Source organism: Danio rerio, chromosome 11, assembly GCF_049306965.1.
Source record: "Danio rerio strain Tuebingen ecotype United States chromosome 11, GRCz12tu, whole genome shotgun sequence".
Taxonomy (NCBI): Eukaryota; Metazoa; Chordata; class Actinopteri; order Cypriniformes; family Danionidae; genus Danio; species Danio rerio.
In genome coordinates this window covers 2,411,008-2,427,327 of record NC_133186.1, presented here as the reverse complement: position 1 = coordinate 2,427,327, position 16,320 = coordinate 2,411,008, and the positions used below count along the sequence as shown (strand labels likewise).

The 16,320-nt window shown below is 36.0% G+C and overlaps 1 protein-coding gene across 1 annotated transcript; it reads right to left on the bottom strand.

The window, feature by feature from the left end:
• Nucleotides 1-215: 215 nt before the first annotated feature.
• On the bottom strand, nucleotides 216-6,339 carry igfbp6a (insulin-like growth factor binding protein 6a). The gene is given in 4 exon segments (NM_001161401.2): nucleotides 216-858; nucleotides 3,114-3,233; nucleotides 3,321-3,355; nucleotides 5,916-6,339. Coding segments are annotated over 4 exon segments (588 nt in total). The 5' UTR covers nucleotides 6,235-6,339; the 3' UTR covers nucleotides 216-744.
• Nucleotides 6,340-16,320: the final 9,981 nt, after the last annotated feature.

The following is a 16,320-nucleotide window of genomic DNA, read 5'->3' as shown; positions in this document are numbered from 1 at the left end:
GATTCACCTGTACCGCATGTCTTTGGACTGTAGGGAAACCGGAGCACCCGGAGGAAACCCACGCGAACGCAGGGAGAACATGCAAACTCCACACAGAAACGCCAACTGATCCGAGGCTCGAACCAGCGACCTTCTTGCTGTGAGGCGACAGCACTACCTACCGCGCCACTGCTGCGCCCCAGTACATTATTTTCTTTGAAATAAATTAAAATAAAGTGTTTTAATCTCTTTATTTAAGCAATATGTTACAGTTACGTACATTTATTAAAACCACACATAGAAAAGGTTTAGTTTGTTTCATATATACACACACATACACACAGATATTGTGCAGCTATTTCAACAAAAGGACAGCCAATATATTACTATATATTCAATGTAATATGTATGCAACATAAATATATTAAGAAAAATAAAAGAAAAAACATTGTACTGTAATTTGTTCGGGACACATAGCACATTAATGGGAGATGACATTGACTAAAGAGTATATCATATTTTTTAAGTTTAAGTTTTAAAACATAAAAGTTTTTTTTAAAAGTAGAAGAAAAAAATTGAAATGCTTTTAATCAAGTTGTTAGAGTTCTGGCAGTTGATGCATGAGAATTAATGCTGCAAACATATTTGTCGCCACCAGAGGGAGATGAAGGACTGTAAAGGCTTGTGGCCATAAATATTCTCAGTGTTTGTCGCTGGCTTTTTCTCTGTCTCAGAGTAATGAACAGATTTCCATGTGAAGTTCTGTTAGGCGCTGCTACATGAGATTGATCCATCGCTTCTCCTACGGGACGAAATCTTTGATCCTTTCTCATCGACACACCAGCAGTGGCCTCTTTGCATTCCTCGTGACGAGCGACACTGATTCAAAACAAGAGCAAACCAACTATATTATTGCTTATAAAGAATAGATTGCATTGTTATGATATACAAAATGACGGCAGTCAGAGAATAAAGTCAACAGGACAAACAATTGGAAATCTTTCATTTATCTGTTCAGAATTCAGAATTTTATTATTTTATTAAAAATGTCATATTTGAAACCTCTTTCGTCTGTCTTAAATGGTACGTTCACCCAAAAATAAAAATTCTGCTATTCATTTCTTGCCCTCATGCTGTTTGTTCATTTTTAGGACACAGTTTATGATATTTTAGATGAAATCCTGGAGCTCTCTCTTGTTCTCTGTAGACAGCAAGGGTCCAGAGACTCTCAGAGTCCAGAAAAGGAACCAAAATATTGTTAAAAGAGGATTTGAGTGGTTCAACTGTTATCATAGGAAGCTCCAAGAACACCTTTGTGTGCCAAAACAAATGGCAGAAATTACTTTGTTCGCCTTTGTCTTCTCTACACTGTCAGGTCAGAACGAGCGAGTGTTTACTACAGACAATATATTGAATACAGGCTCATTGTGGATACATACCCCTGTCTACATTTCTGGAGATCGCAAATTATGTAGCCAGAGGTACAACTCTTCCTATTTGCGCTACCAGCTGACCGCTTACCTCCATACGGACATGCTTTTATAATGTTACCAGTTTGCCCAGTGGCTGGTTGCGAACTTTGGTAGACTTAGGACGTGGAGCAGTATTGACTGCGACAACAGGGTTTGAGTCTCGTAAAAAATTGTTCCAGAAATCAGGCAAAATAAATAAATAAAATAAATAAGCAACAGGTTGAAATCATGGTAGAATCATGTGGCCGCAGCGGCTTTTCTTTTTATAGATTGCTTTTAAAAAAAACGCTATCAGTTGGGTTTAGGGAACGGGTGGGTGGGTCAATTAGTCAACAGCAGGCTGGCCTGGTCTGCTTAAGTGTATTTTGTGCCCTCTGGTGGATATATGCGAGAAGACTCGAATTTGAGATCATCAAAAAAGCATACACAGCAGCCTCTGGTGGATATGCAAAAACATAAATTGAGAGCAGACATACCTCTGGTTTTGTATTTCGCTGTCCCCAGAAATGTAGACCTGGGTACATATCCGCAATGAGCATGGGTTGCATATAATGCCATTAGAGTCAATAGCACAGCACACACTGTACACCAGTAGTAAACATACAACCTTTTCTGATGCTAAACATAGGCGTACAAAGTCATTTTTGGTGTATAAAAGTGTTCTTGGAGCTTCATATGATTACAGTTGAACCACTAAAGATGCATGGACTGTTTTGACAATGTATTGGTTCCACTTCTGGACTTTGAGCATCTTAGGACCCTTGCTGTCTATGGAGGATGAGAGAGCTCCAGGATTTCATCTAAAATATCTTTATTTGTGTTCTGAAGAATAACGAAAGTCTCAGAGGATTGTAATGACGTGAGGCAAAGTAATTAATGACAGAATTTTAATTTTTTGGGTGAACTGACCCTTTAAAAATTCTGACATGCTCTGCAAAAAAAAGGACAAAAAGTCTTGGTGAGAAAAGCATTTTTTTGCAGATTTTTAAAGGGTCGGTTCACCCAAAAATGAAACTTCTGTCATCAACAACCCAGGCTCATTCTGAAAACGTATCCCTATATACATTTCTGGAGAGCACCAAATACATCCCAGGAGCTACGTTTTTTTTGCAGATTTTGTTTTTTATGAATCCACCAGAGGCCGCTTTGTACACTTTGTGAGATCTCAAATTTCTCTCTCGAGTGTCATTCATGCCTGCTGTTCTCATATAAATCCACCAGAGGCCGCTGTCGGCTGACTGACTGACTGACTAATCAACTAACAAACCCTCCTCCTTCCCTAAACCTAACCGATAGTGTTTTCAAAAGCATCGATTGACCAGCGCCCACCACCTCTCTAAACCCAACCAATAGTGTTTTCAAAAGCACCGCTTGACCAAACTGGTAACAGAGGAAAAGCCGTCCATACAGAGGTAAGAGGTCAGCTGGTAGCGTGAAAAGGCAAAGCGTCATACCGAGTTAGTCGTTAGTTTTAAAGATGAAATGCAGCTGTACGTACTTCTGGCTACATAATTCGTGATCTCCAGAAATGTATATAAGGGTACATTTTCAGAATGAGCCCGTGTTGGTCATTAATTACTCTGCCTCACGTCTCCAATCCCTTAAGACCTTAATTGGTCTTGGTTTTGCATTTCTAAAGCAGCTTCTCTATTTTCTACACACCTGCTTCCTCCTGAAGGATCCCTGTTTGTCACAGTTGGGGATGTAGATGTCCTGAACTGAGCGAATCACTGTCAGCTCTATGCTCTGGAGCACTGAGTTCAGCAGTTTGCGACATGGACCCTGCATAATAATAATAAAAAACATTATTAAAGCAAGTAACATATATGCAGAACTCTACTTTTACAAAATCAGAAGCAGCAATACTACCTTCTCGTTGTTCTCTGTGGTTGACGGTTCATAGTCTGAAACACAGAAATAAGTAGAGAACAAAATTAGTGAACAAAAATAGAAAAAGTGAACAGCAGATAAGTAGTTAAATAACATTATTTACATTTAATAGTAAAATATATGAATGTTTTGACAGAATAATATTTGGTTACACTTCATGGTAACACTTACACCATTTACTACAGGCCTTTTGCCTGCCTAATATTAAGGTATGAACGGCTCATCAGTACTTACGTATAAATTATAACCATAGATAAGCTGCTAATTAGTAGCTTATTGAGCTAAAAGTCTCAGTTAATGACTTGTTAATAATTAAAATAATGTGTGATCCACTTTATTTGACAGTGTCCGGTGTAACTATTCATTTAACTACTGAGTAATATTAATTAATAACGTGCATATACTTAAGGTTTGAATGCATGTACATTCAATTGTGTAAAAATAACTGTAAGTACTATAGTAAGTTATAGAGGTGTCAAAAAAGGTCACCTAAAGTAATGTGCTACATCAAGTTTTTAAAGTAAGTTTGATGGTTTCTTTTGTAAAATTTTAACCCAGGCTCATTCTGTAAATGTACCCCTGTATACATTTCTGGAGAGCACCAACAACCTCACAGGAGCAAAATTTTTTGCAGTTTTTGTTTTCGTGGATCCACCAGAGGCTGCTCTGTACACTTTTTCAGATCTCAAATTTCTCTCAATAGTGCCATTTGCGCCTGCTGTTCTCACGTAAATCCACCAGAGGCTGCTGTTGACTGACTGACCCGCCCACCTCCTTCCCTAAACCAATGCAAAAAAGCAATTCGCCTGATTTTTACCACATTTTCTGATTTTACGACATTCTTACCCTGTTATTCACTTGTTTATTTTATTTTTGGCTTCTTTTTTTGTCTTACCTGCTTTCTGGAACCATTCTTCTCTTGATTCAAACCCCATTGTCATAGTTAATTCTTCTCTGCGTCTCAAGTCTGCCGACGTACATTGCGAGCCTCTGGACAATGTAGTAACAGTGGGAAAGCCGTCCATACAGAACTAAGCGGTCAGCTGGTAAGCGCGATAACAACACATCGTCATACCACCCCGTAGCGTCAATTTTAAAATTGAAATGCAGCCATAAGACCTCTGGCTACATAATTCACAATCTTCAGAAATGTATACAGGGCTACGTTTTCAGAATGAGCCTATGTTGGATGTTGATCTCTGCTCTGTCAACTTTTGATGTTAAAAGTTCAACTCTACAGTTTATCAAGGTGACTTTTACTGACATTTAAGTAGTTTGAAATAATATAATGTATAAGAAATAATATATAGAGAAATAAGTCTGTAAAATAACAGAAAATGTGCTGCAGTTTAAGGTTTTTGTAGCATACACTGTAAAAAAATCCGTAATTTTACAGTTTATTTCCGGCACCCCAGCACCCCAAAAAAAAGTAAAATCATGGCTGTTAAATTACAGAAATTTACCGTAAAATAACAAATATTAAATTTCAGAAATTTCCTTAAATTTAAATTTCTGGTAAATTTCTTTAAGTTAATATCCGTTTTTTGATACATTTCTGTAATTGAATATCTGTTGTTTTACAGTAATTTTTTTGTAATTTATAAAGCCGTTATTTTACGGGAAATTTCTGTAATTTCACAGCTGTTACTTTACGGTAAATTTCTGTAATTTAATATTCATTATTTTATATTTAATTTCTGTAATTTAACAGCCGCTATTTTACTGTAAATTTTTGTAATTTAATATCTGTTATTTTATGGTAAATTTCTTTAATTTAACAGCCGTTATTTTACAGTAAATTTCTGTAATTTCACAGCTGTTACTTTACGGTAAATTTCTGTAATTTAATATTCATTATTTTATATTTAATTTCTGTAATTTCACAGCCATTACTTTACGGTAAATTTCTGTAATTTAATATTCATTATTTTATGGTAAATTCCTGTAATTTAACAGCCGTTACTTTACGGTAAATTTCTATAATTTAATATTCATTATTTTACGGTAAATTCCTGTTTTTAACAGCCGTTACTTTACGGTAAATTTCTGTAATTTAATATCTGTTATTTTACGTAAAATTTCTGTTATTTAACGCTCATTCTTTTATTTATTTTTCAGCACCTCAGCTGCCGGAAACAAACTGTAAAATTGCAGATTTTTTTTACAATGTAATATACGACACCAACCCAAACATATACCACTTTACACAATTAAAAATGTCAATAAAAGTCACTTTTTCCAACTAGAAAATTGTATTTGATGCAACTAAAAAGTAAACAGCAAGATTTATTTACAGTGTAGGTTTAGTTAGTTACTCACAACTGTCTTACCATTCATTTCCTAATCACTTTTAATAATAGATACTCAGAGTACACTGTATAAAATGGTGGGTTTCACAAAATTGATTTGTGTTTTGACAACATGAAATAATTAAGTTAGCTTATTAGTTTTTACAAATTGTGTAGATTAACACAATTAAGTCAACCCGCCCCCAAATTGTGTTGTTTCAGCTTATTTTAAATAAGTAGCTTGAACAAACAGCACATGTCATTTATTGGAGTGTATTGGTCTTACCTGTAGGCGGAGGGATATCAGAGATGGTGTTTTTGCTGTTTCTGCAGGCTCCTCGTCCCTGAAGCAGCGCCTGAAGAGGACTTTGCTCTCCTGTTGGAGGGATACAACGGAGCCCTAAAGCACACGGTAGTGTATAAACCCCGCAAGGCTCATCTAACGCCAGCATGGATGTCCTCTCATCTCCAGATCTGTGGCTCTTGAGCTCCCCCGAGGGGCACAACGAGCAGAACTTTTTCAAGCCTAATACAAGTGAGCTGGAGGCAAAAATGCACAGTTGAATGGTGACCCAGAGAGTTAGCAAATGAGGCAGAGACATCATCTTTGTTCAATGTAGAGAGCTTGTGATGTTCCTCTTTGATGTTCAGTAGAGGTAGTGGTGCTGAAGAGACATCAGATGTGTAAAAACAGTAATTGGATCAGAATTGGATCAGAAATGAGACTTGGGCTGCTTTTAAAGAGCTGGGATGCTGGAGTAGGAGGGAGGGATGCTGGACGCTTGATAAGAGGTGGAGTTTTTGTTATTTTTTATAAAAGTCTCCCTCCCATTTCTGCCACAGCTACACTTCACACTGCACAAAAAATAAGCAGCTGTATGTGAGAAAGTATTGAATGATTTAAGTAGATGCAAATCATGTGATCTGCCAGTGCAGTAAGATGATTATACTACTATCGATTCTTGAAATAAATATTGCTATGAAGGCTTTAGCAAAGAAAATATGGGTAACAGTTTAGTTTATTTCACAATTCACAGTATAAACAAAACATTAACTAACACTACTAGCTTAATAAACTACAAGCTGTTTATTAATACAGATGAAACCAGAAGTTTACACACACTCTAAAAAAAGGAACATGACCATTTAAAAAACTCATACTAAACGTTTACTGTTTTACGTTCGTTAGGATTACCTAAATGATTTACATTCGCTAAATGCCAGAATACTGAGAGAATGTTTTTTTTTTTTAGAAGTTTTTATTAATTTCTAGATATACTTTACACACATTTCCTTGGTATAATTTAGCTTTGCTTTTAAACTGTATAACTTTGGTCAAATGTTTTGGGTCTCCTTCCACAAGCTTCTCACAACAATTTGCAGGAGTTTCCACACAAGCTTTTTCAAATCTGCCCACAAATTTTCTATATGATTGAGATCAGGGCTTTGTGATGGCCACTCCAAAACATTCACTCTGTTATCCTTAAAGCACATTTGAACTAGTTTGGCAGTATTCTCAGGGTCATGGTCTGTTTGGAAGACCCATTTGTGGCCAAGGGCTTTGACAGATATCTTTATCAAGGGCACTGATACAACCATGACAGAGCCTGGCTTTTGGGCTACCTGGATGATCCTTTTCTTCTTCTGTCCAGAGCACACAACATTCATTTCTCGCTTCCAAAAAATACTCATCTCACCACAGTACATTTCCACTGTGCAAAGGTCTATCCCAGATGCACCTTATGCATGTAGTGTAATTACCTTAAAGAGGACCTATTATGCAGAGATCATTTTTATTAGGGGTTTAAACACAGTTGTGTGGCAGCAGTGTGTGAATATATCCATCCTCAAACAGTAAAAATGTATTAATTCTATGTTTTTATAAACAGACTTGATGAAAACAGTCTGCAGAAACACTTTGGTTGACATTCTCCTTTTGTCCGTGTCATCGTGCAACATTCATGTTTCGTGACTTTGAGAATTGTGTGACTTTTTATAGGTCTGTTGTTCGTAGAGTAAGGTAAGACTCAATAACATCAGTTAACTGAACTAAATGTGATGACATCTAAAAACAACATTTATTAGCTGATGTTATGTTTTTAGGTAAATATAGTTACCATTATTAAAATGAAACCAATGCTGGACATAGATGGGGATAGTTAACTGATAAGAAATTAAATTATTGTTTTAGTCATGTCACTTATGGACAGTTAAAGCCAAACTGATTCACTCTTGTGTATTTTATTTAATTTTCAAATATTTAAAGTATAGCATATAATCTATAAGACAGATTTCAGACATAACTAAGGGTGCATTGTCTACTTCCTAGGTCAAAGTCTCTATATGTACTACATGGCATCATTTTCAGACGTTTCTCCAGGGTTTTCGGACTGAAGTGCCACTTCCCTTTTGGATGTTGTTAAGGTATATTTTATTAGCTGTTTTGGCAGCAATACAAGAATGTCTCACACCCACAGCAACACCCACATGTTGCCAAGTCGTGGACTACCATAATAAATTTCTCCTTTGCGGTATATCACATTTTCTCTAATTGTCTCCATGTTCCTTCCCTCACAGACACACACATGGAATTGGTAAACCATACATAGACTCTCCATAGGTGTAAAATGTATTTAATACTGTAAAAACACTTATTATATGGCTCTACCCCTAAATCTAACCCTTACAGAAAACATGTGGCAAAATTTTAGTTCCAAAACACTCATTAATTACAATTTTAAACCATTTTTAATGATAAGAAGATTAAACGGCCTTATAAACAGGAGTACAACAATGTTATATCAATGTCAAAATACAAAAACTGTCCTTGTAAAGCACCAAAACCAGCATACACACATATAAACGTTGTAATTGGTGGTTTACAGGGACTTTCCATAGGGATAATGTAGTTTATACTGTAAAAGCACTTATCATATGACCCAACCCTCGCAGGAAACAGGCGGCAAAATTTTAATGTCAAAAGATTCATTAATTACAATTTTGAAGCAGTTTGAATTACAAGGACATCAGACATGTCCTCATAAACATTGTAATAGAGTACAGCAATGTCAAACCCATGTCAAAATACAAAAAATCTGTCCTTGTAAACCACCAAAACCAGCATACACGCACACACACTTGCTGTTATTAGGGGTTTACAGGGACTCTCCATAGGCATCATGTATTTTAAACGCAATCTCACGGCAATTCGTAACTTTTTGATTTAGTGGCTAACTCGTATGATCTAATTTTTACAATTTAGTACGATTTGCTCATCACCTAATGACGGATGTGGTTAGGGGTGGAGTTGGGTGCTATGCCTCCTTTTTAAAATCGTATAGTTTTATACAACTGAACTCGTACGAAATTGTACGAATTAGTCACTAAACTGGCAAAATATAAAATACTAACGTTTCCTCATGAGATAAGGCTGTGTATTTAATGCAGTAAAAACACTTACTACATAACCCAACCCTCACAGGAAACATGCGACAACATTTTAATGCCAAACGATTCATTAATTACAATTTTGAAGCATTTTGAATTACAAGGACATCAAGTGTGTCCTGGTAAACCACCATAATAGAGTACAACAATGCCAAAATACAAAACATTCTCTTTGTAAACCACCAAAACCAGCCTACACACATGCGCACATGTTGTTATTGGTGGTTTACAGGGACTCTCCATAGGCATAATGCATTTCATGCAGTAAAAATCACTCCAAAAGTCTCATAATCACAATTTTGAAGCATTTTGAATTACAAGGACATCAGGCATGTCCTGATAAACCACCATAATAGAGTACAACAATGTAATATCCATGAAAAAATACCAAAAAAAATGTTAAAGTAAACCACCAAAACCAGCATACACACATAACCCCCCCAACACACACACACACACACACACACACACACACACACACACACACACACACACACACACACACATGTTATAATTAGTGGTTTACAGGGACACTTCATACACTCTCAGAAATAAAGGTACACGATTTGTCACTGGGGTGGTACCTTTTTAAAAGGTTTCTAAAAGATCCATATTAATACCTCAAGAATACATATAGTACCTTAAAAATACAAAAGTGTTCCTCTTAAAATTAGTAGGTACTAATATATACCCCTTGAGGTATTAATATGGACCTTTTAGGTACAAATTTGTACCTTTTGAAAAGGTACCACCCCAGTGACAGATCACATACCTTTATTTCTGAGAGTGTAGGCATAATGTATTTTATGCAGTAAATTATGCAGTAAATTATAGGACCCAACCCTCACAGGAAACACGTGACAAGATATTACTGTCATAAGACTCATTAATTACAAATTTGAAGCATTTTGAATTGCAAGGACATCAGACTTGTCCTGGTAAACCACCATAATAGAGTACAACAATCTCATACCCATGTCAAAATACAAAAAACTCTCCTTGTAAACCATTAAAACCAGTACCACACACACACACATATAAACACAATCCTTTTTCATGAAGTCATGGTTGATCGCCTAATGACTTTAAGCCTGTTTTTCGAGAACTTCACCCTTGATCTGTCATTGCGCTGATTTCCCCATCGCAATGATGTCATAATTAATGGCCTCAAGTAGGAAAATGAGCACCACATCACAGGTGTTTCTGAGTGACACGGGGAAAAATGAACAAGGGCTTTTCCCCTCCAACCAGATTTTTTCAACGTCTCGCTGATATCCAAGGAAACGTGCCTTGTGTGCGATTCGTCAAACAATATTTCCCCAGAAGACGGATGGCTGTCATGGAAGGGTTTACATGCGTGTTGTTGGCAACGGGCCGTTTTTTCATTACTGCTACAGGTGTGCGAGTCAACTAGTGACCTTACATCTGTCAGCGTTCATTACGTCTAACCTCAAAATAACACAAGTCATCAACACCGGTTCACCTGTGCTACATGATTTTGTATTATGGAGAAAGTTTTTCCTTGAATTGGAAGTTAATTTACTCTCCTTTAAAAGGGACATTATGTGAAAAAATCACTTGTGAACAATTGTGTGACAACGGTGCGGGAATATAGCCAGCCTCTAATGGTGAACATCAATTAGCTCTATTTTTCAGCAATCATACTGTCTGAAGAAACACTTTGATTGACATTCTCCCTCTGTACATGTCATCAGAGGGGGAAAAGCCCCGCCCACCAGTGACCATGTCTCCCTAATTAGCATAAACAGCCCTGAGTGAGAAGCAGCTGTATGTCATTAGAGTTTTGAATCTGATGCTATGCTGACACGTGTTTATAGCTCCACCCTCTTCTGAAATCTCATTTGAATTTAAAGCGACAGTAACCAAAATGGCACAATTAGGATCAAAGTGTAAAAGGGTCAGTTTCAGAGAGTTATAAAACATCTGTGTGGTGTTTTGAGCTGAAACTTCACATACACAATCATCGGACTTAATCGTACTGATTAAGTAAATATTCTGCATGATCATTTTCTACATCCCTCATTCTAACAAAGACCTAAACTTTACCACCTAACTAAGTATAAATGAGCAGCAAATTAGTAGTTTATTGAGGCAAAAGCCTAAGTGTCACATCACTGAATAATGTGTATGTTGCGACATAGGCTCATTCTAAGCGTAGAATGCGTAGCCCTATATACATTTCTGGAGATTGCGAATTATGTAGCCAGAAGTACATATGGCTGCATTTTGTCTTTAAAACGAACACTATGGGGCGAACACTTTCCCGCTGTTATCAGTTTGCCCAGTGGCTCGTCATGTGCGTTGGTGGACTTGAGATACAGAGAGGAGTTGACCACGACCATGGGGTTTGAGTCCGGTGAAGAACGGTTCCAGAAAGCAGGTAAGACAAAAACAGAAGCCAAAAAATTAAATAAACAGGTAAATAACAGGGTGAGAGTGTGGTAAAATCAAAAACAAGGTAAAAATCAGGCGAGGGCTTTTCTTTTTCTGGATTGCTTTTCAAAACTGTCGGTTGGGTTTAGGGAAGGAGGGGTGTGGGTCAGTCGATTGGTCAGTCAGTCGACAGCGGCCTCTGGTGGATTTACACAAAAACAGCAGGAGCGAATGGCACTTGCAAGATAAATTTAGGGTCTCAAAAAGTATACACAGCGGGCGTGGATTCACGAAAACAAAAACTTCAAAAAAAATAAATAAGTAAATAAAAAATAAAAAAAAACGTAGCTCCTGGGATGCATCTGGGGCTCAGAAATGTATATAAGTGTACGTTTTCAGAATGAGAAACGTGATGTTTTGCATCAATAAAAGTCTGAAATCATCAGACAAGCGGATCTTGTGTCATGTGTGTGTTTAAAACAGCTCAAGACATCAGGCTCCGCCAGTGAGGGAAAAATGTAAATAAATACATCAATGATCTCCGTTATTTACAGTAGATGACAGTCTGCCAGCACCTCCCTTTCCACAGACTGTTATGTCTTCTCTTTGACTCCCAGACACTCATTCTTAATCTTTTTTTTTTGTCTTACATTGATTTAAAAATAAATATTTTTGGGGAAAAAACAGTAATGTAATTTTAATTCTTGCTATTAACAAACATTTTTAGCTACGTAAACTACTAATTTGCTGCTTAGTAATAGTAATCAGGGTAGCAGTTGGGTTTAAGTGTTTGGTAGGAGGACCAAACCTGCCAACAAATAAAATAAAATAAAATAAAATAAAATAAAATAAAATAAAATAAAATAAAATAAAATAAAATAAAATAAAATAAAATTTGACAAAAGAATATTAGTTATATTGATATAATAATACAGAAAAATACTACTACACTATATGTAATAAAAATAAATAAAATTTGTGATTCAATTTACTCTTATTTTTTATTACTTTTTTCTTCATTTATTGCTTTCTGTGTGTGTCAATAAATTTATATATTTCATTGTAAAATGTTATCAATTCATTTGTTTTTTTCATTTATTTTCATCTTTATTCATTTATTTATTTTTTACATTTATTTATTCTTGTTCATACATTTTTTTATAAATAATAATAACAAATATACATTTATAATAATATCATAATATAAAAAATATGATAAATAGATAAATAGGTAAATAAATGTAACGATAAAAAAATAAAGTAATGCATGACTTAAAACAGATATGTTGTATTTTCATTCAATTTAATTCCAAATACAAACAAAATCCCTTAATTTATTATTTTCTGCATGCATTTTTTTACTATATATTTTATTTAAAATTTGTAAAAATTTTATAAATAATAAAAATAAATGTATAAATGAATAAATTATAATATAAATAAGTAAATAATTGTAAAAAAAGAGAAAAAAATAAATAGTGTATCACTTAAAAAAAGATATATTGCATTTTTTATTAAATTTAATCCGAAATTAATTTTTCATTATGATTTTTTTCTGCGTTTATGTATTTTTCATTTACATTTTTAATTTTAAAACTTGTATTAATTTTTTTAGTTTTACCATTAAGTTTTTATTCATGCATTTATTTATTTATTTTATAGTTATTTATTCACGTTTATATACTTTTATATTTATTTATTTCATATTGCATTTATGTATTTATTTCACTATTTACTTATTTTTGCTTTGAAATTGTGTAAATAGTGTGTAAACTCTTATTTTTAGCTAAACTATTCCTTTAGATCAAAATATTTCTGGCTCAATGGTTAGCACTGTGGCCTCACAAGCAAGAAGGTTACTGGTTTAAGCCCCAACTGGGTCATTTGGCATTTCTGTGTGGAGTTTGCACGTTCTCCCCGTGTTGGCGTGGGATTCCTCCGAGTGCTCTAGTTTTCCCTACAGTCCAAACACATGTGCTATAGATTAAATAATGAACTAAATTGGCTGTATGTATGAATGTGTGTGAATGAGAGTGTGTATGGGTGTTTCCCAGAGTTGGGTTGCAGCTGGAAGGGCATTTGCTGTGTAAAACATATGCTGGAATAGTTGGTGGTTCATTCTGCTGTGGCGACCTTTGATAAATAAGGGACAAGGCTGAAAAGAAAATGAATGAACATATATATTAAGCCATTGCTCAATTCTCTCCCTCTTTCCCTCACCTATAACAGTGCATCTGATGGTGAAACAGAATTACAGACATCAGATTATTGCTCGGCACACCTTTCTGTCCTCTGAAAACAAAGGTTACCTGTCTTCTCCTGTTTAGATTTTCCTTTCAGACCCATTAGACAGCAGCGCAGACAGATCCTTGCATTTCTATCTTTAATTTTAACCACAGATGTAAGGTGTGGACAGAGCTTGACTTTGTTTTGTTGACCCGCTGCCATGGCAATAAGGAAACAGCACCAGCCAGACCCTCATTTCTCATCTCTCATTTTTATTATGTTTTTATGTTTAAGCGTGAGAATCTCATCATTTCTTCAGGTAGGCGTTTCAATCAGTCAATCTGCATTCATTTAAAAATAAACATTCGGGAAAAACATTATTATAACGGGGCGGCACGGTGGCTCAGTGGTTAGCACTGTCACCTCGCAGCAAGTGAGGTGACAGTTGGCATTTCTGCGTGGAGTTTGCATGTTCTCCCTGTGTTAGTGTGGGTTTCCTCCGGGTGCTCTGGTTTTCCCCACAGTCCAAACACATGCGCTATAGGGGAATTGAAGAAATTGTGTGTGTGTGTGTGTGTGTCTGTGTAAATGAGAGTGCATGGGTGTTTCCCAGTACTGGATTGCAGCTGGAAGGGCATCCACTGCGTAAAGCATATGCCGGATTAGTTGGTGGTTCATTCCACTGTGGCAACATCCTTATTAAAGGACTAAGCCAAAAAGAAAATGAATGAATATTTCTTGCTATTAACAATCAACAAACACTTAGCTCTACTTAATAATAGTTATAAAGGTAACAGTTGGGTTTAAGCATTACAAATTTAAGTACCTGCAAAACAATACCAATATAACATAAATGCCTAAATATATAAATGTGTAAATAAGATAAACAAATAATAAATAAGTAAATGTATATAGATATATATACTCACTGGCCACTTTATTAGGTACACCTTACCAATAACAGGTTGGACCCCCTTTTGCCTTCAGAACTGCCTTAATCCTTTGTGGCATAGATTCAACAAGGTACTGGAAATATTCCTCAGAGATTTTACTCTGAATCTCCCGTTCCACCACATCCCAAAGGTTCTCAATTGCATTGAGATCTGGTGACTGTGGAGGCCATTTGAGTACAGTGAACTCATCGTCATGTTCAAGAAACCAGTCTGAGATGATTCACGATTTATAACATGGTGTGTTATCCTGCTGACACTGTGGTCATACGGGATGGACATGGTCAGCAACAATACTCAGGTAGGCTGTGGCGTTGACACCATGCTCAATTGGTACTAATGAGCCCAAAGTGTGCCAAGAAAATCTCCCCCACACCATTACACCACCACCACCAGCCTGAACCACTAATACAAGGCAGGATGGATCCATGCTTTCATGTTGTTGACGCCAAATTCTGACCCGACCATATGAATGTTGCAGCAGAAATGGAGACTGCAGAGCTCGGTTGTAGCGAGTGCTTATTTGAGTTACTGTTGCCTTTCTATCAGCTGGAACCAGTCTGGCCATTCTCCTCTGACCTCTGGGATCAACAAAGCATTTGCGCCCACAGAACTGCCGCTCACTGGATATTTCCTCCTTGTCGGAGCATTCTCTGTAAACCCTAGAGATGGTTGTGCATGATAATCCCAGTAGATCAGCAGTTTCTGAAATACTCAGATCAGCCCGTCTGGCACCATCAACCATGCCACGTTCAGTCACTTAAATCCCCTTTCTTCTTTTTTTTTTTTCATTTATTATCATATTTATTTATTTTTATAAATAATAATAATACTAAATCCATACATTTATAAATAATGAAATACATAAATAAACAAATAAGTGTAACAAAAGAAAAATAAATCGTGTAGGACACAATTATTTTGAATGAATATTTTTTCCTTCATTTATTACTTTCTGCATGTGTCATTTATATATTTTATTGTAAACTGCAATCATTTATTTTCATATTTATTCATTTATCTCTTTATTTAGTCATGTGTTTTTATATTTCATAAATAATAATAATAATAATATACTAAATGCATCAGTTTCTAAATACACATTGCAATCCGTCAACAGAAGCCACTCAAACTTTAAGAAGACTCTATTGAGTGGCACTTTAATGGTCTGATCAGCAGTAAAAGTCGTTATTTCAAAGCTAATGAAAATAGCCGTGCACATTCTGCATCTCGAAACGCGCATATGTGATGATAACACAAACGATGTGTTCGCTTTTTTGTCTCTAAGGAGTTCCCAAAAGCTGTCTTTAGCCTGAAGCAGACCTGATCCTTCAGACTGGGGATTGAGGTGAACTCCCTGGTGATTCTACAGTCCAAATATGCAACATGCAACACAGAGCTGCAAATAAAGTCCACCTTACGCCATCTTTGAGTCAAGTTTTCTCGTGCTGAATTGGTTCGACACATGCACACGCTATTGCATGCTGAGGTCACTGGCTCCATTGTTAAATAAGGAGCGTGACGGCTCTGAAACACAATATCCAAGGAAAATGTTTGTTATTTGTATAAGCCCGATGGAGGACATGTTGGGAGATTCCTGTGCTTTGAGACATGGAGTGTATGAGCAGTGTTAAACAGAGGGGGGGTTTTCTCCATCAAGTCAGAATGTTGTAC